Source organism: Amblyomma maculatum, chromosome 1 (genome assembly GCF_055883805.1).
Source record: "Amblyomma maculatum isolate TAMU_Amacu chromosome 1, ASM5588380v1, whole genome shotgun sequence".
In the NCBI taxonomy this organism is placed as follows: domain Eukaryota; kingdom Metazoa; phylum Arthropoda; class Arachnida; order Ixodida; family Ixodidae; genus Amblyomma; species Amblyomma maculatum.
Window position 1 is genome coordinate 390,208,204 of NC_139344.1, and position 24,842 is coordinate 390,233,045.

Sequence of the window (24,842 nt, forward strand, 5' to 3'; positions counted from 1 at the left end):
ATCCATACTGATCCGTGATCCAACGCTACTTCAGATTATCTTATACCTGTCATTCGTCTAAATACGTTCACCCCTGGCGGACCTTTATGTGGCGTCATGTTTCCCGATTTTCCTATCAAAATTGCGAGCCAACAATTTGTCGCATAGAGAGAGTTCCGGGAGGTATTATGCGATTTCTCGTTGCATTTAGCATATATCTGCTAGTCAACTTGGAGGCTACGTCGCGACAGAGGGTCGAATCAATTAGGTATGTAGCTCAAATTTTATGCCTTCGAGTTGAGGTTTCGGCAATTTAGGCGCCCAAACGCCGCATAAGCACATGGCAGTCTACGTAGAATATACGCACACCAAATGAAATACCAGTAGAAGGAACATGTCGAAAACCTCACTCGTAAACATTTCACCTGTAGGACTCTAATATACTTCTTCATTCATACCCATATGCGGTCTAAAGTGTCTTGGACGATTTTTTTTTGTTTTTTTTTTAGGAACATTTCACTGCAAGTACTTATGTTATCCTTTATAGACATTTCAATACACTGGCACCATATTCTAAATATAGAATCTGGCCTTCATCTAGCAACATAATTTGCTTGACAGATAGCTTTTTTAGTTAACCGATACCTTCAATCTTTCCATTCTGCTTTGAAAACACCCTGTGGGCAAAGCGGAATCGATACAGGTGATTACTGTAGCAAAATAACTTCAGTTACAGATTTGACAGACTTATTCAGTCAATCCAAAATTGACCACATCACTTGACTTAGTATTTTGCTTATTAATGTGCAATAAACCACTAGTTTATCTGCTGTCTTTAGGAGTACTGACATTCGTTTGGTACACGTTCAGAGGTATATGCGTTGTCATGTCTGTCCAAAAGCTACATTAATAACCCCTCACATTTTGTGAGAACATTTATTTGATGTACCAGTTATAGGGTTATAATATTAGCGTGACTAATTTTTGCCTCTCTCTTTCAACTCCGCTGTTAGTTTACGTTTGCATTCTTGAAGTTTGTAAGTGCTGTCGATTGCCTTGTACAGAAGACGTTCCGGAATAGTATTTGTTTCCCGTTGACCATTTAATACGATCACGGCCACGTGCGTTACCCACGGCTTCTTTCTTTTTTTCAGTATTGCTTCCTTGTAGCATAATAAATAATTATAGCTGAAGCCAAGTAAGATGCTGTCGCCTGAACAAAATTTGTTAAGGCGAAAACCACAGTCGTTTATTAGCGGAGCCCGGTCTTGTTATAGTCAACGACAAGTGGTCCCGAAAATTCCACGTGCCATCATTGAGAGAGTCACGTAGTCGCATTTGTTCGTTAGGTAGTTAATGGATGTGCGCTATAAAGCAAAGCGTCGGATTACGTTAGTTTAAAAGTGAATTACGTCGGTTTAAGAGTGCATTTCCCTGGGTTGAAGTGTATCAAGGTGAATTTTGGCGGATTAAGAGTACATTATGGCGGATTAGTTTGGATTACAACGGAATAATGTGAGTTATGTTATATTATGAGTGGATTACAGTGGATTAAAATAGTTAATGCTCTCTCCTTCGCGGAGCGTAAGTTAAGTGCCTTCTGTACTCCCCCTCTATTTCGTCTTACGGCTTTTTCAGCGGCGCAGATATCTCCCATTGCATGAAAGTTTTTCGCTGTAGAAGCCAAGTCATCACCGCCGCAGAAATTCATGCATGTTTGCAGACGGCATCGCTCTTGAGCTTGTGCAAGTTATAACTAAAAAAGCATATATCTACCGACTGAAAAGGGAATCACATCCTTTCTTTTTTATTATTGTTCTCGTTTCCCAACACAGCTTTCTTTTTTTTTTTTTTTTCACCTTCTCTCATTCCTAGCCAGCGCAAACGCTGTCGCTGTCAACTTCGAAGACTATACAGAACGCGGCACCTACCAAAATTGGTTCTAAATCCCAGCGCACCAAACTAGCCCTGACAGGTGCCGGCTTTTGCCACGTTTTCATTTTCAAGCCGACAACGCACGTGTGGCCCGCGACAATATATCCCCGGGGAAATATCTTCGGGGCAACCCTGGTGCGAGGGTCGGCCGTCGCCAGACACGGGCTCCCTCGGCGGACGCGACGGTGTTGCGTGCGCCCCTGTCACGGAGGCGCGTCGGACGTGCGCGTCCCGATGGCGACACTGTGGCCTGGCTGTGGCGTAGAGTGCTTTCGATTTGGGACCCGGAGGTCTGGTGTGGACGCCGACACCCACCGTCGCGAGCTTTCAACTGCACTCTTGGGATGAGGAAGGCGGAGGAGGCGGCTTCGCGACGCCCGGAAACTGATTTATCGCCACCCGTTTCCGCGCACCCTGTTTCCCAGCGGGTTCGAGCCCGAGCAGCGATATACGCGTTGAAGCTTATATTTAGCACGCTATTTGGTTTTATTTCTTTGTAACGTTTGAGACAGGCAGCAGCTCTGGAGATAACGGTTGCCATCGCTCGAGCACAGGCTGCGGGCTGTGCCGTGACATACCGGTGCATACAGAGTCGACATGAAACGAGGCTCCGGCCAGGACCTGAATGCAGGAAAAGGTAGAAAACCGCTGCATTTAAAACTCTGTGAAGGTCTTAGTGAACACTGAGGATCGATTCGCTGAAATACACATATTTACAGAACCGACACGGTAAAAGAAAAGAAAAAAAAAAAGGAAGGGAAACGTTCACAAACAACGTACACTGTTCTGAGCGTTACAAGAGTCGAATGGAATGGCTTGAGTTTGACCATAAAGATGCCCTAAATTCTTCTCATCTAAGGACACGCCACGGAGGGAAGAAAGGCAAGGCAACAAGCCTGGAAGCAACTCTTGTTAAAGGCAAGGCTGTCGAACAAGGTTCCAGGTATGCATGAGTAAGCGGCCGGAGTATGAAGCTAACCGTTGGGGGTAATTAATAGTCACTTGACAGGAGACCAGATTCGGGTAGGTTCATTATCTAAAGTATAGTAGGCGAAAGAAAAACACAATTTTTTTTCGTTCATTTCCCATCTTGCGCTCACGCAATTTCGAAAACCGGAAGAAGCGGAATATGACATGATATAAACATTTTGTACTATACTGATGCGCTGAGGGTAGAAGACATGTTAGGGTTGCCCCGAATAGAATTAATATACAGTCAATCAGGCGGCGTCATTATATATAAATAACACGGATTCTCCGCCCTAAAAGTTAGCGTCCATCATTCACCACGCGTTATTGTTTGACGCAAAGAAGCCTCCACAAACAATGTGCTTAGTACATCTCATGCAAGATGCGTCTCGCCGAAGCAATGAGCGTAATGCGGGTGGTTCTCGTTGTCATAAGCCTAATGACTCGAGTGCCACTCCCAAACAACACAGAGCAGCAATACGGCAACGGCAGCGAGGCTTGCAACTTTAAAACAAGACCGAAAAGCGAAGGCTTCCTTGCTTTTGGGTCTGCGAATGCGGCCATAATCGATTAGGAGCAAAACATTTTTGACGCACTGTACGAACATCGCATTGAAGAAATTAACCCCGCCATGTAAACGCTCTGAGCACACTTACCGAACTGGCGCTAATGGAGGCCTAATGAACGAGAGGCAGCCGTTTGTTTGTCGGGACTTTTGCCGCTGTTTCTCATCTTCCCCAGCAGGCCACGCGACGCGCCAGCGATGCCCGCATTACCCATTCACCTAATGGAAATGCGCCACCCGCCGTGCGGCTGTTGTGTACGACGCTGTACTGTTGTATATACCTATCAGCGGTCAGTCGCCGTGTAAGTTAGGCGCAGCGTAGTGGAAACTGGGAGGTTCCCAAGACTCCAGCTATCGTGGCCCCGTTCAGCCGAAGTTTTCATTTTGGCGTTCTTTTCGGAAAAGTTGGAGAAGCAGCAAAGAAAAAAAGAAAAAAAAAAGGGGGGGGGGGGTTCGGAACGTTTAGTTATTTTGCTTTTTATCCATGGGAAAGCAGGGTCTAGAATGACTGCCCTCCTCCTCTCCGCCAACCATTGCCGTGCAGGCCGTGCGATACCAATACCACCTAGACCACGTGACTACACGTCGCATGACCCAAATAACATCATGCGAAGTGTGATGTTGCCTGCCTAAAAAATCACTGTCATTGGACGCAACACGAGCGCGAAGGTTTTTCGTTACGCTACATTACGACGCCAACAATAACTATGTTGACCCCTATAGATTATTAAGACTAAGTGGGCTTTACATCCAGTCGTGGAAGAAAAATAGACGTGTGCCTTCTGCTACACGCTGCACAGAATTAAAGCGGTGAATAAGATTTCCGCAGTAGTGGCAGTATGGAGGGCGAAGCAAATGTGCACGTATGCGCACGGGTAGATAGACAGACAGAGGTTCAGCGAGGGGAGTACGGCAACAGGGAGGCTGAACTGCTGCCTTTGTTTTGCTGTTTTGCTATGCATAGCCCCACAGCCGACGCTGCACCTCGGAGCTTCCGTGCGCATAACAATACGTCTACGGGCCACGCAGGAGCTTATCGACGATCAGAGCAGCGAGAGCGGAAGCGGCCACTCATTATCATGGGAAGCCCGTACGTATGCAGCACTCGCTTGCTGGCCGCGCACCAAGCAGAGAAATAGAGGAAGGCCGCAGGCTTTCTCTTCCCACGGGGCTTGCCATTTGAATGATCAGCGTTTTCATTTTGCGTATTTTCTCCTCCCGACGCTTCCCGAATGGGTCGTCGAACCTTTCTACCGCTGCGTGGCACTAAGGTTCCTTCCTTGCATTCCTTTGGGACACGGATGCGCTTATTTATCCCAGAAAAAACGACAAAAAAAAAGGAGGGGGGGGGGGGGGGGCTCTTTTTTGCGATTTGATTTTGATGTTTTCTACGATTAACGAAATTCGGAATAGGTTGTTGACCCTATCGGTAATGGGGACAGTGGAATAGCGGGGCGCGAGTGCGCGAGTGCGCATGCCCAGAATGCAGCGCATGCGCACTACTCACGCCCCGCTATTCCACCACGCCAATTACCGATAGGGTCAACCTAATCTAAATCTTCCTATTATCGGACAAGCGGAGCGTAGATGCATGTTTTTTAAACGATTTCGCGAGCTTAATCTACAACTTTCATATATTCTAATGCGCCCATCTCCGGAAATTGTCAAAAAAGCATTTCAGCTTCCTTTTAAAAGCCCCTTTCACCAGGAAACCCGGAGTCGGTCTTGTGAGCGTAAAATCACGAGCATATGGCGCCGGCAGGCGGTAGCTGGTAGCTGGCATGGCCCCGCTACCTGGGCGTCGTCACATTGCTATCCGGGTTGCTGTGTACACTTCGCGATAGCACGCTGTAAGCGGCGTAGGAACCGGTTTCCATCCGCTTGGAGAGCATGCAAATCGACTCCATCTCCACCCGATGCCAAAATCTATGGGGTTGTATCACATTACGTTTGGCAGGAGCTGCCAACTCGGTTTCTCCTTTTATACGGGAGGGGAATATCAGAATCAGCCTGTTAGGACTCTTGCATTCACGTCACCCCTATATGCCACGCAGGCACGTCCATACGCCTTGGTTAAAGCGGGGCTGTATATGTGGACTGGTAGCCTAAACGCTATCGCACCATGATCTTAAGGACACAGCTTAACTGGCACTCATAATTTTTCAACTCAGAGCGTGGCAGCTGTGCGCGGACTTCTTGAACACTTTATATTTTTATTTCTTTTTTTTATGCACAACGGTGGCAAAAATAAAAAATAAAAACAGAGTGGCAAGTTCCGCGTGGAAACGAAGACTCCTCTCGTGGCCTATATTAAGAACAAACCAACAAAATATACTGGTGTATGCAGGTTCAATATGCGCGAAGCAAAGCTTGCTTATTTTATTTACGTATATTCAATTCATCGATTCATAAATCGGGGTTCATACGCCGAGCAAGCGAAGTGCCAAACATGTCACACTAGCCCGAGTCGCCTAACCTTACAACGAGACATGAACGGGTAACAAACGTGCGGGAAGGTTCTGTTCAAAAGCCTGCATAGCCCCACCACAGTCACCTCTCGTTAATGGACACTATCCGGGATACATTCGGCCTTGTAATACCGCATAGGTTACAGCATTAATACAACACGGAAATGCAAAAAGAATATGACGAAGATTTGAGGGCACGCCGGTGGGCGTGAAATCAATTAATAACGCCTCCACGCACATATCACTGCCAAAATGTGAGTTTATTATATTGAACCTGTGATCAGCGCGGGACACATTTCGCTTGATGATATTGCGAAACAACCCACGCGGATAAAGCGCGATCCATTAGATTAAATGGATGCACTGAGGCACAAGTGCATTTACGCATGCTTGCGGTCTTGGGCCCTGTGGTAATGTTGATGATGGTTATCCGACGGGGAAGATGAAGCGAGAACTATTTTCACTATTGCTCCTGTTCTTCCTGCGCAGCTGAAACAGGGCATAACGAAAGAGTCGTGGCGTATAATAACGCTCGCTATTATCGATCTGCCTACTACGCGTTTTGTTTCCCAGTCTGGTGTTCACTCTGCCGCATCGTCAAACGACCGCGCACATCGTTTGACCGTGGCGCCGTGTTTCGCCGCTTGTACACACCCAGGAGCCATAAATCGAGACGCTACACCCTCTTCTTTCGTCCGCAGGCCCGACCCGCATAGCCAGTTGGGTGCTGTTGCCAAAATCGCGGGCTTGGACAAAAGGCGCCATATATTTCCCACGCTGCGAAGACACTGCACGAATGACGAGTTGGCTGCTGCGCTAACAGACTTGGAAGGCGCCTAGACTAACGAGGCGAAGAACAACGCGCAGGAACTCGTTCGAAGACAGTCGCTTTCCACGGTCTGCCGGGTAAGTACAGTACGCCGTGCTGGGCTCGGATTCGCACTTCTGCCAGTTCACGTTGGTGATGGAGGAGTGCCGGCACTGTCGTCAACCGTGTGGCACAACTGCCGGAGTTGTGCCAAAGAAAGTAAGGAGGTTGGCACTGTTTTAGGAGTGCGACTCGGCAGACTATAGCTGAGGTTCGCTCTTGCAAACTCTGACGACTTGACCTTCGTCACCGCGCCGCCGACGGAAGCCTCTTCAGAATGCCTATAGGATTCTACCTTCCCATTATAACTCATGCGCATATTTCTTCTTATTTTGTTGTAAAATAAACAAACTTCAACTAGTACAAGGTTATACCTCAACACAGCGCGTCTCACAACTTGTGCAGAACCGGCCCTACACCAAGTTATGAAGCTTAGATGTGGTAAAAAATTAGGACGATTATACTTCGTCTTAAGATTAAGCGCGATCCCGCCTTTAACAACGCCTTTTCATTAACCCAATTTTTGGCATTAGAGTACTGGCATAGAGTTTGCCAAAATGATTTTTAAGCGTCTTTAGTTGGTTTGATATTTAGGAAAAGGAAGGTGCCTTTCGATGGACACCTACACTTACAATGAACGGCACACAGAGGGAGGTACGCACACATATGGTCGGTACGAATCCCTGCCAAGAAATACATAGCCTCCAACTTGATCACTAGCACATGGATGCTAAATGGAAGCGAAATGGTACGATACCAACCGGAACGCTGCAAAAAAAAATTAAATAAATAAATAAACAAATAATAACAATAATAACAAAAAGGCTGGGAGCGTCCTGCATGGTTGTGACCGAAGGCGGAAGCGTGCGGTTCCGAAGTTCCAGGGTGAAATTTGCGAGGAGGACTGGGGTGACGACCGAGACACCTCCACCAAGTGTAAGGTGTTTATTGGAGCACCAAGACCGTAGGCAACGTCCGCAAACCAAAGCGACGGGGTAGCGTTCGAACCAACAGTGCAGTGCCAACAAGGCTCCGGCTCCACTTCGTCTACCTCTTCGGGTTGGCGCGCGAGCTGATGGCGATCGTGATTACTACATAATAATAAAAATAAAAACACGGTTGCGTCAGAATTTTGAAACGAAATCACGCGAACATTTTTTTGATAAGTTTTTCACACAACTACGGTACGTCGACGCTTTTTCGACTGAACAAGCTGTATACGCTGCCGTGTAAAAGAAACATAGAGAGAGAGAGACAACGGAGCCCCCGCGGATACGCCGGCGGCTACTGGAGGCACACCTCCTTGGCGTCAACGCGAGCCAGTTTTCTTGGTCTTTAGCCGGACTCACCTGTCTCTTCCCGCGACCAGCGGACGGTGGGCGTCGGGTAGCCGACCGCCAGGCAATCCAAGGACGCCGGCCCGTTGAGCGCCGCTGACGTGTCTCGGGGCCTCGTCACCCACTCGGGAGCAGCTGCAGAGGGGGGAAAGAGCGGAGAAACGTTACGATCAGGTTGTTTTCTCCCGCCAACCACACGCGCGCGCCTTATCCAAAGGCTTCGCTGCAAAACATTATTATGGCGAAAGCCTTTAATTGCTCATACTGTCGTCGACAAAACCTGTCCGCGCGAGCGGCGCACCTGATTGGTCGACAGAGAAGTGACGTCACCAGGCGCCAAATTCGAAGCGACCAACCAGAAATCTCATCTTGTCTAGCGTTCCTGCCATCTTCAATCCCACACTTCAACGCGCGCCAAGGAACACCACGCGACAGGAGCGATGGTGTATCGCCCAAACGCACACTTGTTGGAGAAAGTGTACAGATACTGCGCCTTTCCTTTCCTGTAAATCAATTATAATTATATGTAGCACTGTAACGAACGCCGATAAAAGGCAAGCAATGAGAGGCAAATGGTAGGAAAGGAAGGGGGCCAGGAAGGGTAGGTAGGCTTTCGTCATTCTCCTATTAAGAGACCTCCACGAGAGTATCTTTTTTTTTTTTTTTTTTTTTTTCAAGATTCCTGAATCTGCAATAAACGCGATGCACTGCGACTTTTGATGTGACCTTGGAGCTCGCACCTTCCGAGTAAAGAGGAGAGGGTGCTCCTTCCCATTCGTGGTCGCCTCTTTTCATTTTAAGGTTACTTTAAAATTGCCTTCTACGAGGCTGCAAGCTGCTACACTGTAGAAGAGCTCATTAGTAAAATCGAACTCAAAGGCAGTCAAAATTAACTCACAGACGAACTGAAGTAGGAAGACAGGAAAAACCTTTAGTTTCCTGCGTAAAAGCGTTTTCACTAAAACTGCATGCATTTAAAACTCATGCTAGTAGAAAATGCTTCCTTCCTTTTCTTTCTTTTTTTTTTTTCTCCGGGAAAACCTTTTGCCCGTTTCTGTTTCTCCCCTCGTCGCCTATTTTCCTCTGACGCAAATAAGGCATTTAGCCTGTCGATACAAGTATGCGGCGCGCTGTTTCCGGGCCGTTTAGTGATCGATTTTAGAACAGTGGCTAGGCACGCACGATCGAGCTTTGCCCGCCGCCTGATTACGCGACCAGAATGACGGACGCATAATGTATTCATGACCGCTTGGGGCCACCGTGTAAAAACAGCGTCCTTCCAAGGCCGCCTGGAAACGGGATGGGTGCTCGCAGTCGGAGGCGATGCCTTCCCAGCACCACGACGGACGTGCGTCGCCAGCTTAGCGGAGGAGAACGTGGCCAATCGGTTTAACCACCGGCAGTAGCATAGAGGCCTAGACGCGTAGCACAGTGCGATGTAATCCGGAGCCTTAAATTTTTCCTGTCACGTTCAAGCGTTTGGAACGCTTGTAACACATCCAGAAATTTCGGACAAATTCTGGAAAATAATTCTTGAACATAACTTTTAAAATCAGTCAACTTTAAGCAGTAATTATTCTGCACGAGGCTTCAAGTTTCTTGCTGTTTATTTCTGAAAACGCAATTCATTGTATTTTTCTGTTTTTTTTTTTTTTTTTTTTTTTTTTTTCTATGGCAGTCTTAATTACTCGCTGCGTGCGCGGGAGAATCTTCGGAAGCAAAATTTCGTATGTATCGGAAGCTTAGGCCATTACTATCAAGGTGTTCGTAATGATCGAGTACCTTACTAGATTCCCCAGTTGGCCCAAAATTACGTTTCGAAAACGCAGCCCATTGGTTTTCTTTGGCAGCTGCGAGTGCAGGAAAAAAAAAAAAAAAAAACAGATTTAAAAGCAAATTTTCGTCACGCGTCGGAAGCTTAGACCCTTCCGTCAACGAGCATAACAGCACCTTATAATATTTTTTTTTTCTACGTGGTATTTTGCAATACACACGTTTGTTTTAAACAAGTGTAATTTTTGTCGTTGTTGTTGTTGCTGCTGCTGTTGTTGCCTTTATTTTGTTTCGTACAGTTAGAAGGCATCGTGCCTTTTGCAAATCTACCACGCCCCTCTACAATGCTTGTGAGCCCTGACGTTAAACAAATAAAAATAAATACATAAACATGCTGCAGCTGCCTCACAACTAAATGGCGTTTCAGAATCCTCGATTTTCACGTCATGTTTTGTTTTGTAATTTTCATGTCATGTTTTGTGAACCTAAAAAAAAAGGCACGTGTGAAGCCTTGCAGTGCACATTTAAAAACAAAAAAAAAAAAAAAAAGAGAATGCACTACAGTCCAGTCAGTTATTATACAGGCTTTCACGCTAGTACAGTCCAGTTGTCCAGTGCTCCGCACTGTTTATTTCGGTCATCAAGTATTCAGGAAGGAGCACGCATAAATATTATTGATTCCCTTGAAAACCGATCGAAGCAGAATGGTCTAATGAAAAAAAAAAAAAAAATAGGTGTGAACACGCATGGTTAAAGTTCACATAGCGGTTAGCAAAATTGAAAATAAAAGCTGCCGGGTGTCCAAGCATTTTCCTTTGCCCACATCTATTGTATAGCGCATGCACCACGTACTATCATCACGCTTCCGCTCCGTGCAATACTGCCATCCTTGACCGCGCAGGAAGCACGTTTGTCGTCCGCCGCCAGATAATAATATTTCGGGCCAAACGATGGGCGATCGAACGAGACCGCCATTCTGTACCTGGGTGCGCATCTTTTCGTTTCCCGCTATTTGGCATCGCCCATCGATACTGACCTCACGGTTTGTTCTGCGCTAGTGCGGCGCAATCTTTCCGCGGACACAAGTTCAAGGTTTTTGTCGTCGTTCGCTTAATGACCCGTCCGTGGGTCAATTTCTCTCCGCCGCGATATGTCTGTGTCTGCCGCTCGACCTCGACGCGTTTCCGGTTTAGTCATGGGTGGGGGAGCGATCAGGAAACGACGGCATGTTTTCGAGCGCGCTTTGTCGGGTGTGGTTCATAATGCGTGCTTAACGTCCGCGGCCTATCTGTCCTCAAGGAATGCTAATGCAACACGACGATGTTTGCGTAGGTATACGATGTATCAGGGCGTCGCGAAACTGTATAATGGCGAAAGAAAGCACGATTCACGAATCGCATATACTCAAAGCTGTGTTTCGGTTACGCTGACAGTGGATCATAACAAAAGTAACAGCTATTGTGTGGAACTCAGTCCCTTTATTAGTAAGGTTTTTATTTGACACGCTCCTGCGTATAATTCCTTGCAATGAGCGCTAGCTTTGAGGCATCTACGGAGGCCATCGCCAGTCTGCCTGAATGCGCATTCAAGCGTGTCGCATGCCTTGAAGCCGATGGAGCGTAGGCCGACGAGGTCTACGCCCATCAGCTTGCACGCCTAAGCTGATAACGGTGCACCTGCCAATCGGCTACAGGGAGACGGATCAGCAAAGTCGACCAAATCAAATGTTTTTAAAAAAAAGAGGGTTCCGGGAAGTGATGTCTGCACACTTTTGGACCGCACGGTGAGGTCGACTGGCCGCCAACTTTCACGATTGGACGACATTTGAACGCCTGCAGCCTTTCGCGAGGTATGTGGGGTTGTGACGTCCCTGAGATGCACGTGTTTTGAGAGGGACGCCGGAGGGAGGGTGTGGAGTTTCCGAACTAATTTAGACCACCCGAGGTTATTTAACGAGCGCTGACACTGAATATCGCTCAGCACACCAGTGTTTCTTGTTTTTTTTTTTTTTTTCTTCTTTTCGGCGCCATCATGACGCAGCAGCTGTGACTAGGGTTCGCACCGGTGATCGTAGGCTTGGCAGTCGGAGACTGTATACTACAAAACCAGTGAACTATTTTTTTCACTGATATTATTGCTTTCGCAATAAAAATTGTCCGTCGTCGGCGTCAGCCATCTGTAGCCTCACAGTTTTAAAAAATCTCGAGCGACGCGGTCACGCACTGATAGGTCGGAGGTTAAGTCACTGTTGCCGGATGTGTGATTGGTCAGCTGGTTGTGTGACGTCACCAGACGAGATTGCTATGGTCGAGTTGGAAGGAGCTACCAACTCAGGCAGGTTCTTTCATACGGATGGGTAAGATGGGAAGAGAACACACGGGGCCAGTGCACCCCCGCTTGAAGCCTCGTCGCCTAATAATCAGGAGCATGGGGCTGTCCGCTTCTTCTACCGCAAGGAATTGATAATTCCACTGAGCTCAAAACTTTCACCTGAAAAGAAAAGAAAATGGGGTAAAGGGAGAAAAATGAAGCTAGCATGGTTTACTTATGCACACTGTCCGCTCCAGGGGGGGGGGGGGGGGGGGGGGGAGAGAGGTGGGAATGTTGTACGGAAATTCGGTTGGTTCTCGTAAAACACGACGACCGTTGCTGTGAGCAGAAGCGCCGGGATATCGCTAACGTTAGATACGAGAGCGAGCGTTTGTTTACCAATTCAAGCATGTGCACTTCCGGCGAAGAGGAGACAGTGACCAGGAAGCGAGCCTTAATAGCTCCGCCGGGGACGCCACAACATTGGGCCAGGTGCAGTGCTCTCTCTCTTTCTCGAGGTGCTTCTTTTTTAAAAACGACAAATGAATAGAAAACACAAAAGGAGGCCGGAAGTTGTGGGGAATGCTTTATATCAGGAAGTAAAATAACGAAAAGGGAAAAGTAAGACGGTTTCTTTTCGGGGCGGTTGGCTGGATGAAAGCCTCCTGAAGACGCGAGAGGAGCTGTAACCTTGTTGTGTGCGAGGGTGTGGTTCTGCCGCTCCTTTTTTCCATTCGTTTCCGAGCTCTTGCAGTGATGCAAGCAAACGCCGGGATAGCGGAGAGCTCCTCCCCTCCCCGCAAGTCGTGACAAGTGCTGCTTTTTCTCGTGATTTGTCCTTGCCAGAGAGGGGCGCGGGCGAGGACAGAATGAACACAAGGGCGCCTGGCGGATCTAGGGCGATGGTGCTGCCCAAATCGTGTTTGCCGGCTGCGCTATTTATTCCGTCTCACACGTTGTCTCAGGATGGCGCACACTACATGAATGTGTTCCTACGCGTTGGGCGCGTAATCCTGATTGGATCAGGTCGCCCTTACCTTTTGTAGTAACCGCTTGCAAATCGGAGAATGAAAAATCCCTTTGTCGCTCGGTTCATTCGTTTATAGACTGACTAGGCCTCCCTCCAAAGCTGTAGTCATTACAAAGTGGAATACATTCGATAGAAATCTTTAATGCCCTCCACGCGAGTAGTGATCATTTGAAACAGGTCTGCTCAGTTACCTGTTACATATTTTACGTTAACCGTTCATTGCAAGTTCAGGTATGCAAAGGCTACCATAATAAAGGTATTTCGGGGTTTCTCCGCGAATGATTGGCGTTTGGAGCTGCGCAAGTTATGCACTACGGCAGGGGTATAAAACTCATAAATCTCGGCCACCTTGAGAGAATTTCGTCCCTGACTGGCTAGGAACCGGAAAATAACAAAAATAAAAGTAGCAACAGTAAAGAAATGCAAGCTATAAAAATAAAAATAAACAATAATATAAGCAAAGGTAAACTAAAACGTCACGTTCCCAGACCCCAATCTCCCAGTCTTCGTGGAAAAGAAAAACGGGGCGAGCTGCCTTCTGTCTAAATGTCAGACGATCGCTGCTTCAGGATGGCTCGGAGAGAGCTAGAGGAAAAGTACAACGATTGATACCAATTATCCTGAAGGTAAAAAAATAAATAAAAGGAACTGTACTTGGAGGTGAAAGAGAAGGGGGATTTCCATGCGGCGACAGTGTTCCCGCCAGTTATACCAAGATTGTGACGCAATCCATTTGTCGTACAGCATTGCGGTTGGTGACAAACAGTTTCTCGTAGCATACAACACACAACTCTTAATCATGTTAGAGGACAAGTCGCACGAGGGATCCGAACCGACGATATATGTACCTTAATATACCTATATGTACCTTAATTTAAGGGTGTATGGGGGGTTGCCTGGCTTCTTGCTCTTGAAAGTAGCTTGACATCCGTCCGAAGTTAAGAAGCCAATGCAGCTATTCATTTCCACAAAGAACTCGCTCTGTCTCAGGAAGAGGCATTTCAGTTCAATTTACTTGTAAAGCTGGCCTGATGGTAAAGCTGGCTCGTAAAGCTGACACGTGCTTTCGGAATAAAGGCTGACATTTCCGGAGCCGGCGGGGCGCTTATCACACAGCCCCGGGGACCACGTGTGTGAGACTCTAAGGCTTTGAAGCTGAGACAAAGCATCACATGTCGCAAGATGTCGTCATCCGCGTGGTCTGCCATGACGCCGGCGAGCGTATGTCCTCAAATTCGGTTAGCCATTTATAGTTTATGAATTCGCTTGAACTCGTAGACTTTACCACGTTTTAAGCTGATCCTGCAGTGCAGTTATACATAACTGCAGAACAAAGAACAGCTACAGCAGCAAGGATATCACCTCCCTGGAGCGATTGTTTATCTTCTATCTTTTGCGCGAAGTCCTATTGGAAAAACACCAGGCGTGTGAAACTAGTTAACTCAACAGATCATGGTTTGTAGGCAGTTAAAGCCTCCGATATATTTTAGATACCAGGGCGTTGTTCTCCAACTTGCAATGCTTACCCACAAGGGGCTTTCACAACAGATGACACAAAACCGAAGATTCAAGAGCTCAACAAGATCGTGCGTACGACCACAACGACCACAGTCCTATGGTAAACTATTTCTCTATCCTAAAAGTGACTAAATTGCATACATTTTAGCGCCAGCAATTTGTTCCAGCAAATTAACGCGAAGCGGTAAGTTGGACACAAAACAAACTTCTACTTATTTCTATGGGAAAACAGTTCCCCGGGACGAGACTGCCACTAAATTCCCATGTTTCTAAATAAACAGCCTGACACATGAGATGAGCGAAACATGATTCTCAAGACCTTTCCCTTATGCCGGATCCCGCGTACAGCAGAGGATATTCACAATTTGCCCTTTTCGGCTCTTAAAGTAGGCCTGAATGCACACTCATCAAAATACAAGGAAATAAAACAGGGCCGCATGGAGGCGCTCAGGTTGGCAGCCATGCGCTTGAGCTTTTCTTCCTTTCTATTTTTGCAGGCACAGGGCTCGAAATTTATTCATGAGCGAGCGTCAGCGCGTTGCATCGAGCACTCGGTTGGCTCGGTTTACGATGAAGGGGAAGCGGTGAGCACTCGATGCCAGGTTTGTACGAGAAGGGAGAGGACGATTCCGCGTGCCACTCTTGAAGATTCTGAGTAGTGCACCCACATCCCCCTTTTCTTGTCTTCCTTCTTCAGTAACTCCCTCAACTTTGGCACGAGCCAATCGTACACAGGGGCCACCGCCGGAAGGTTCAGGCGAGACGACTGCATAGAGCGCCGTCGATGGCCTTTTCGTCTCAGCCGTCGGTCGCATTTGATTTGCAAATGGATTGAGGAACGAACGAGACGACATCTGTGACTTGGCGGTGCTATTTTTCTCTCTCTGTCTCTACATGAGGAACGCAGCCTTGACTCACGCACTGAATCCCCTCGGATTTGCGTCCGTGTGTTTGTTTTATATTGGAGTGAGTGCGCCTTGAGGCACAGGGAGTCTAAGCAGTAAAATAATACAGCGGCCCAAATGTCGAAATGACCGGGTATAGGATGCATCGTTCCGCTCCTCCGCTTGTTGCGATGCAGGCAGGAAGAAGATGCCACGCAAAATAAAGCCCGAGCAGATGAAAGAACCGCCGCTTATGTCGAATAGAGGACACTCTAAAAAATTATCAGCTCGATGGAAATGTATCTGGCCCTGACGGTACAAAAAAAGAAAAAATAAGATGGATGAGTTTACGGTGACGATGTAATGTTGAGGTGTGAGAATATATACTGGCACGGTCACTTGTATCACAAGAGGAGTCGAGTCCCGCGTCGCTCAAAAAACGCAAAAAAGCACGCGCTCTATGGAACGCGCGAAACTCATGTAGATCACATACAGAACTAAAGTTTGGGTGAAGAAAGGGTGAAGGAAGGAGGACTGGTACTGAAAAAAGGTTTAGTGAAGTGACTGTGATCGCGCAAGTCATTTTCCAAGTCTCCAATTTAGTAGAGAGTAAATGAGAGGGCACACATGATAGCACTGCTGCTGAACAAAAAATAGCTTTCTTTAGCAATCAAAACCGGGATGGCCTACGTGCCTTTGGTTATGCGGACGTACCAAAATATCGTTGTGAGACACACCCGGCTTAGAAGAGGTATTTCCGCGCGCTAATTTCGGCGTAGGACCATGCAGGCGGCCTGCGGAACCCTGTTGATTTGTTTCTGCCTAGCCTGTAGCTTAAAAAAAGCATCACCCTACTCACTCCAAGTGCTCCACAAAAGGGGATGCCAGAGCGGTTTTGTTGACCGGATCTTTGCCTGGCACGGCACAACGCCCATTAGGATGATCCTACATCGGTAAAACAGAAAGTAGTGTGCCCGAACCCGAGATCCCCGCGGAGTATGATTGATGCGCTTCTCGTGACGTCAAGGCACACCCCGATCATAACAAACGGATGTTACCCGCGCGCCCGGTTAGCTAATGCCGGAAGCTTGGAGTCTCCCTTTCGAGGGGCCGCACTGATGTGCGTTGCACGTCGCTTCAGGTCCATGTGTTGCCGTGATGGACGAGACGAGAAATATGAAGTGAGGAGGGGAAAAAAAAAGAAAGACAGGTGAGGATATTCGCTAGCTTTGTTTTCCTTGCGTAACACGAGCTCCAGTTGACAAACGCACACATTTAAATTTGACGTGCTGATCTTTCTTTCCTTTCATTGGCAATAAACTAGCTATCTCTTCAGCTGAGATGAGAATCATTTGAGCTGAGGTTGTTTTCATGATCAGGAAGAAATTAGCTCCAAAATGACTTTTTTTGCTGCTTCAGTTTAATTAAGCTGTATTCAGTTAGCCTTATATTAGGCCATATCACCGAAGAACATATAAACTTTCCAATGATTCATGAGATATTGTTTTTTTTTCTTTTCAGAGTTTTATTTAGGTTGTATTCAATTAACTTTCTATTAGGTCATATCAGTCAAGAATAAATAAAGTGTTTAATGGTTTATGATAAATTAGCTTGGTGTTGTTTGATTTCTAATTAAATTGCAGGCAATTAACTTATGTTTGGTCATATCAGTCAAGTACATATTGACTGTTTAATGATTTGCAAGAAATCGGTTTTTTATTTTTGAGTTTTAATTGAATTACAGTCAATTAACTTTATGGTGTTCATATGAGTCAAGGACATATTGCCTCTTTATTGAATCAGTGAGGCATCGACTGCAAGTTGTGTTCTTGTTAATTGAGTTTTAATTAAGTTTTATCCAATAAACTTTTTATTTGTCATATCAATCAATAATGTACTAATATTTTATTGACTGAGTGAGAAAGCGACTCTTAATTTTGTGTTGCTTCAGTTTCAATTAAACTGTGTCAATAAACTTTCTAATCTTGCATATGAATAAAGCGTTTTATAGACATTACTCAATTGCTCTTGAGAATTTATAGAGTGTTTATAGACTCAATATACACAATAAAGAGTTAACTGCACCTCAATGCCCTCAATGTTCATTTTTGTAAAGGATATGCCTCTTCGGGTCTGCGTAGAAATGCGAATGAATGAATGATATTTATCAGTATTGGGAGGCATTCAGGCCTAGATAATTAATCGTGAACTGGGCAAATGAATATTGGTATAGGGAATATATATGCTTAGCCACATACTTGGTATAGTTTATGTAAAGGATGGGCCGAATTCTTTGTTGCCATATGAGACATGAGCTCGAGCGACGCACAAGTCAAAGGAAATAGTTATGCAGGACAATACGTTACTTCTCTGTGCCTTGTGTAATACTTAGGGTGAGACCTCAAACGACGTGCACTAACCGGCTTAATTCCAGCCCAACACTGTATGTGGAGTCACCGCAGGCCTCTGAACGACCATGCCTTGCTCACCACTTGACAATGTGCTCCAAAACACAAAGACCCTGTGATGCTGTAAATGGTTGGAAGGGGGGGGGGGGGGGGGGGGTATTGGCAGAGCGATCGGAATATTGGCCCAGATCTGATAAGTGGCAGTGCTGCAGTGTTGCTGCCATGAGGGTTGTGGCTCTATCTTCTTCCCCCTCAAAAGAGAAAGCTTTATCTGAGTGACAACCCTGTCGCGCCTCTCGTATTTGACGTTCTCGTTTGTTTACCGGTTGGTTGCGCCACAGGCCATACCCAAGCGTTCGCGTCCTCCGGATTTCCGCTTGGACGACCTCGATGCGGGTTTCGGATGTCGCTCTCCGCAAACGAAGCTACGGCGCATGCTCAGACACTGCACTGAAGCGCAGGAGGGAGGCGGAGGGCCGGGTTATGGTTCGGTGACTCCGCAGTCGTAGGAGCGGGCATAAGCAGCCGACTCCGACCGATAAAAACCGTGCAGTATTACGGAGGCTGAGCAAGGCAACAGTTGTAATCAGGAGACGAATTCACGAAGACGTTCAAAAGTAAGCCCGGCTATACTTGAAAGGAACATGCACTGGCTGTCTTGACTGACCATCGATGAATCGCCAGCCAGTGCGCGTGCAGTCCTCAAACAACCTTCCTCTGTGCAAGCGCCTTTAAGGTTTGGGCCGTGCCTTCAGTGCAAAGAACCCTTCACTGACTGGGTGAGGGTGAGCTAGAAGCTGCACGCTTTCCGTGAGACAGCCCTGAAGACGCCTCGTGGCAGCCATGAATGATGCAGGAAGCGACTTAATGTCGTAACAGGCAGCCCCTTTCATTCGTTCCCTCAATCGCCGCTGCAACTGCTGCAAGGTTAGAGCGCTGGGAACACTCAGCGATACACTGCTATTAGGGGGGCTGCTTGACAGGCGAGCGCGCGAGCGGTAGCATGAGAACAGGCGCGCAGATGTCTGTACGGCATGCGACACCGCTGCACATTTTGCAAGTGTATATTCTCTCCTACGGGTCGGCAAGGAAACCAATGCGCCAAATGAAACCAACAAACCACTTGCCAGACATTTTTTTTTTGTTTTTTTTTTTTTTTTAGAGTTTCTGACGCGTTATTAAAGCGATAACATTAAAGGTCCCGCCAACCACTGAATCCGGCATCGGCGTTGTGAGCAAAAAAACACAGGCATAGCTATAGTTGTCAGGCGTCATGGTCGTTCACTGATTGGTCGTCAGGTTGTGTAACGTGGCATGTCACGTGGCATGGCCGAGTTTCCAGGCGCTGCCAACTCTGTCTGTGTCGCTGCAATGGCAGGGATAGATAGATAGCAATGCACCCTTACAGGGCTTAGCTGAATCCCGAGTCAGATATACGCTGCCTCTATTCCACGCAGGCACGTTCGTACAGATTGGTTAAAACGGGGACTCAAATCTATGTCGGGTGGCCTTTCGCACAGTGTGATCGTTTGCGGCTGCGTGCTAATGAGCACGTGCGAGATAATAGAGGCACAGAATAAAATATTACTGATTAAGCGATTAGCGAAGCGCCTGTACGCGGACGAGAAGCCGTAAGGGGAGTCGGCAAACGGGAGCATTTAATGTTCTCTCGTCGTACCCTTAAAGACAAAGTTTTAGACTACGTCTTTCTTTCCTTTTTTCTTTTTTTTTTTCTTGCTGCAAAATGCAGAGAGAAAACTTCGGCTGGAGGCAGAGTCATGCGCCGGCCAGGAACCTCTCCCGCACGCGATGCACGCAACGCGATAACTCGGCCCCTAGATATATGGCACGAGCTATTACTTCCGGACTATAGTTATCACTGCACCTTGAGAGGCATGCAATGATCAGGTTTCAGGTCGCTCTTCAAGTCTGCTGTTGGAGCCGGGAGTCTTTAAAACGGCAGTTCATCCAGAAAGGAGGTTGATGAAGGACTCAATTTTTCTTGATGCGCGAAGCTTGCTACGTCACAAAATTTACCAAATAAATGAAGTAACGGAGTTTTCTCTTGTCTTGTCGAACTAAACGATATATACGCCCGAGAGGAACACCTGAGTATGTGAATGAACATTTTTTCCGCATGCGCAGTTTTCTAGCGAAAGTGACAAAAATCGATGTCTATATACCTACAACGTTAAAATATCACTCGACGGTCAAACATTTTGTTGCAACAGAAGTATGCGTATAACGCTGTACCGATTGAAAACAGATAGTAAAGGATACAAACGCCAGAAATATAGCATGAAAAAAAAGCGAACAAATAGCCATGCTCGCGAGCTGCGAGAACTTTCGAAAACTAATCCCACTACCCAAGGCATTTCCGCGCCCTCCGAGATGACTCCGGCGTTCCGAACGCACACACGCAAGTCACGCGCAATGCAACAGCCGAGAGAAAAACGTAGAAAATAAGTGAGAACTAGGAGAGAGGGAAAAAGAGAAGGAGGGGGGCTGCATTGAATTAAAAAGCAGATAACGTTAAGCCTCAGAATACAACGACCTATCTGGGGCTTGTTAAAGGTAAAAGTTCAAAAACGACTTGCAGCCCACGGTTCTATAATTAACGCAGCCATTAAAGTCCAAAATAAAAAAAAAATAGAAAAAGTGATCTCTAACGCTAATGGCGTCTCAACGCACGTAAATGTTGCTTGCTTCCCCCGTTCGGTCCCCTCGAACATGAACACGAGTTCATTTTTGTTTGTGCATGTTTTCTGTTTTTTTTTTTTTTTTTTTTTTTTTTTTTTTTTTTTTATCACGACTGTGCGGGGAAAAGGCGCACTTGGTATCTATTGATCGGAAGAGCTGATGTACTCCAGCGCACCTGTTTCTGACATCGCGTGAAAAGGTTTCTTTTTCCGCGCTTCAGCTAAAAAAAAAAAAAAAAAAAAATAGTAAGAGAAAAGAGAACTGTACTGTAAGAAGTCGAAACAGGCCCGAAATAGGGAAAACTTCGTTAGAACTGAAGCGGTAGAGAAGATGGAATACGTTTCAAGCTGGCAACGCAAGTTGAAAATGCAATAACTTTCGAACGCGAAGGAAAACAACAAGCGGGAAAGCAACGCTTAGCTCAGAAGCCGAGGGGAACATTTTTATTTTCACACTTGCTTTTTGTCCCGTTTGCTGTTTTCAAGACAAGTCGGTTGTCAGAGCGGGGAGCTTGCTTCACAGCTGATTAACTTGACAGTGGAAGTTTTTTTCACGTGCTGCGAAAGGCAGTGAATTGCAGTCACTTCAGTCGTGCTGTTCCATCTAGTTTGTCAAATCTAGTTTGCTCATTCTTTACAAGCTGGTAGTAAGCAGCAAGCGACCGACTAAACAAAATTTACGTTACTGCGTTCCGATACAGAGAAATGGTCTTTGCAAGCTATAATATTGAGCAAGCATGCAGCTCGGTTACGAAAACCAGCGAGATAGCCGATACGCAAAACACACCATGGGTACCTTTCCTCCTCTGGGATTCCTACATTGTACCGATTTCGTTCTCCAGTTCTGACAGTGATTATGCAGGGCAGTGGAACAGCATTTGTACGCCGTCTGAGAATCGCCGCCTGAGAATCGCCGCCTGAGAATCAAAGCTTGCTTCCTCAATAATGCACTTGAACGAAGTAACGCATGGAGCAATGTAGTGTGATCACACGCATACCGTCATTCCGAGCATGTACCGTTTAAGCCAACGCACTACGTTTGTACAGTAAGCTCTGCATATCCTGCTCCTTGGCCGTTTCATTAATTTAAACCTGAGCGCACATGAGAAAACATTCGTCTGATGCAGCGTGCATAGGTCGCGTTTGCGGAGTGACGAGACACGAGAATGCAGTGCAACCAGAGTTAACGGCGTAGCAATTCCTGGCAGCGTCGACATGACTTTTCGGGAAGGGTGATGCCGTTGAAGAAGGCGAGCCATTTACCCTACTTAATATATCTCTCTCTCTCTCTCTCTTCTTTTTGCTTAAAAGGCGGCGTTTCGTGCGCATATGCGAGCAAATATCGGTGAATCGGGTTTAGTACCCGAGTGTTCAAAGTCCCACTGTATCCTTGTGATGTAGCCACTGAGTCAACACCGAGTAAAATCAAATCGAAGAGCAATCTTTCTGCAAAAAGCAAGCAAGAAGAAACAGTGCAGCGCTTCGGGCGCGGCACGCTGCGGCGAGCATCCCCGATGCTTGAGGTCAAACGTACCAACAGCAAACACGACCTGCGAAGATGCAGTACTAACCAACGTTGTACAAACTATTCCACCTAGACGCAAACAAAAGAGGCGTTGCCAAGGCGAAGCACCGGTAAGGAGTAAGGACTGCGTTCGGTCACAGAAGGGACCACGCATGACGTCAGAGAAAGAGAGAGGAGGAGAGAGAACAGAAATGCGCCACGGCGGCGATTCGCGAATCGTTCGTTTCCCCTCGCCAGCGGCCGCCTCTTGCCATTACTGTAGTCGTCCGTCTTCCGCGGCCGTTTCTTCCGGCCCCGCCATCGTGGATGTGTGTACACACAAGCACAGCAGAGCCTCCACAACGGTGCGTATGTATCGATCCGACGTCGCTCCGGACCGTCTCGGAAGAACGCGTCCCGTAGCTGCCCACACCCTCTCTTCTCCCGCCCCCAGCGCTGGTGCGGGCAATGTCGGCCAGTGGTGCTGCGGGAGCACACAGTCTCGCATCAGGAGGAGGCTGCAGCATCCGCCTTTGCTCTTCCGCATCACCGTCTTGTTCCTCCTTCCCCCGCGTGCTCCCTGAAAGATGGGATCGACCTCTCTGACCCGTTTGCTTTGCCGTGTCTCCTCCCCTTCCACGTTGGGTTGGCCTCCTCCCCACTTTTCCCCTTCTTCGCCGGATCGGATGCTGTGGGGTTCATCGTGGTTGGGCTTTCCAACATGGCGGCAAAAACTCGGGACGAAGGGAGAGGCCTGCTTGACCACTGATTGGCCAACGTTTCACATGGGAGCTTGGAAGCACTGACCACGTGCGATTTTGAGACCATGTCATGCAGATACATAGATTGTTTGGACGGAAGCAAAATGATGAAACATTCATATAGGAGATCGGCTATGTCAAAGGCAATGAAAGCGCCTCCCCCCCCCTTCCCCCACAAAAAAAAAAAAATATTTGTGAAGTTGCTATACCGATTTATTTTATTCGAATACGTTCTCTCTAGAAGAGTGAATGCCTTTTCATGTGCCTCCGAAGCTCGACCTGTCCTGGTAATGCGACCTGCTTTTTCTCTTCAGGGTGCAGTGTAATTAAGACACTCTAGTGTGTCTTCTTGTTGTCGTACATACATAGCGGAGACAATGAAAAAGCACACGAGGCTGAAACGCCCGGTGCGCTTACACGAGCAGAAAACTTGAGCATTTCGCGCTTCAGTTAAGATTAGGTGGAACAAGCAGGAAAGTGCAGGTGTCTCCGGCAACGAGCTTGGAATATTTGCAACTCTTTTTTTTTTTTTCGTGCATCACGACTTTGTTTCGCAGTGCCCACCAAACACGTCGAATCTTAATGTCATCCGTGCCACACTATACTAAGTTACGTCAACGTATTCTAGTACACTGTACACTGGCTGAAAACAAAAAAAGTTGCATAAATGTAGTAATTAAATATGAATGACACGGCTTTACACTATAGCCTAGCGTTTGGCAAGCTTTACTCAGCTCACAGAAAACAAAAGTAATGATACAAATAATAAAGAAAGCTCATTTCCCTGACACCACCACATTCGCGCTGTGTACGACGTTATCCTTAAAACAGCAAGCCTACCTTTTGCTCCGTAAGAGCATTATCAATTTCTATTGGCTGAGGGTGAGCTTACTCGTCGGTAAAAGAAGCTCTTTTTTGCCCGAGGGAACTACGAGGTATATATATTCAGTTTTCCTGAGCCAAACTCCAGGCGCTTTATTAAAATTTTGTTTAAATAATGTCGGACCGCACCATACATGACATTCGAAACGTCGATTTCTCTTTTAAGCCCGACAGTATGAACGGACGCGGAATAGCGCGTTCAATAGCTCCGTGCCAGTGAAAGAGAAGGGAATATCAAAATAAATAATAGCACTTGGCGACCGCGTCGGTGCCGAAGTTTAATGGTCCAGGCAGCAGAGAACAGCTGCGAGGTAATTAGGCGTCGCGAAAAGAACCGAACGTCCTCCCACACTTCCGTCTCATTTTCTTTACTTTCCGGCTTTCTCGTTATATTGACCATCTCCGGTAAGAACACGACGCAAGAAGAAAGACTGGTCTCGATTTGGAAACACGAAGATGTGTGAAAGAGAGTAAAAGGAAAAGAACAGGCGAAGGTGTGCCTTCTCTGGCAGTTTAATTGAATGCATATTTTGAGACTCGCTCCTTTTGCCATCGAGAAAGAGAACCCCGGGGCCGTGTTCTGGCGAAGGAACTTCTGAGCGCATGTCGATTTCGACGTCATCTCCGCATCTGAACTGTTCCGCAATGTGCGGTGAGCGTGTGTATGCTTAGCTGAAAGATCACCGCGGGGAGTGATCTCTTTCCCATGCTGATAAAAATTCAAAAGGCTGAACGTTGCAGTTTACCGCGGAGTAAAGTTTTACGCCTATCTTGCATACCGGGAAGCTACAAAGTTAACTGTTACTGTATTAGTTCCTAGCCTTCTATATTCATGGCAATATAACGTGAAAGGTTCCTATGACCCGTCGTTTTTTAAAGGGACGCTGAGGCGAACAACATGCAATTTTTTTTCTACAAACTCTGCGGCCGTGTTGACCACGTTTTGCTGATT

General features: G+C 46.9%; 1 protein-coding gene across 2 annotated transcripts in view; it reads right to left on the minus strand.

Moving 5' to 3' along the window:
• The window catches only part of LOC146208514 (cell adhesion molecule Dscam1-like), a 110,213-nt gene that overhangs the window by 28,066 nt on the left and 57,305 nt on the right, over positions 1-24,842 (minus strand). For both annotated transcript variants that reach the window (XM_084594365.1, XM_084594372.1), the window contains exon 3: positions 8,134-8,256. In XM_084594365.1, coding sequence (XP_084450491.1) covers positions 8,134-8,256 — 123 coding nt within the window. The remainder of the gene's footprint in view (positions 1-8,133; positions 8,257-24,842) is intronic.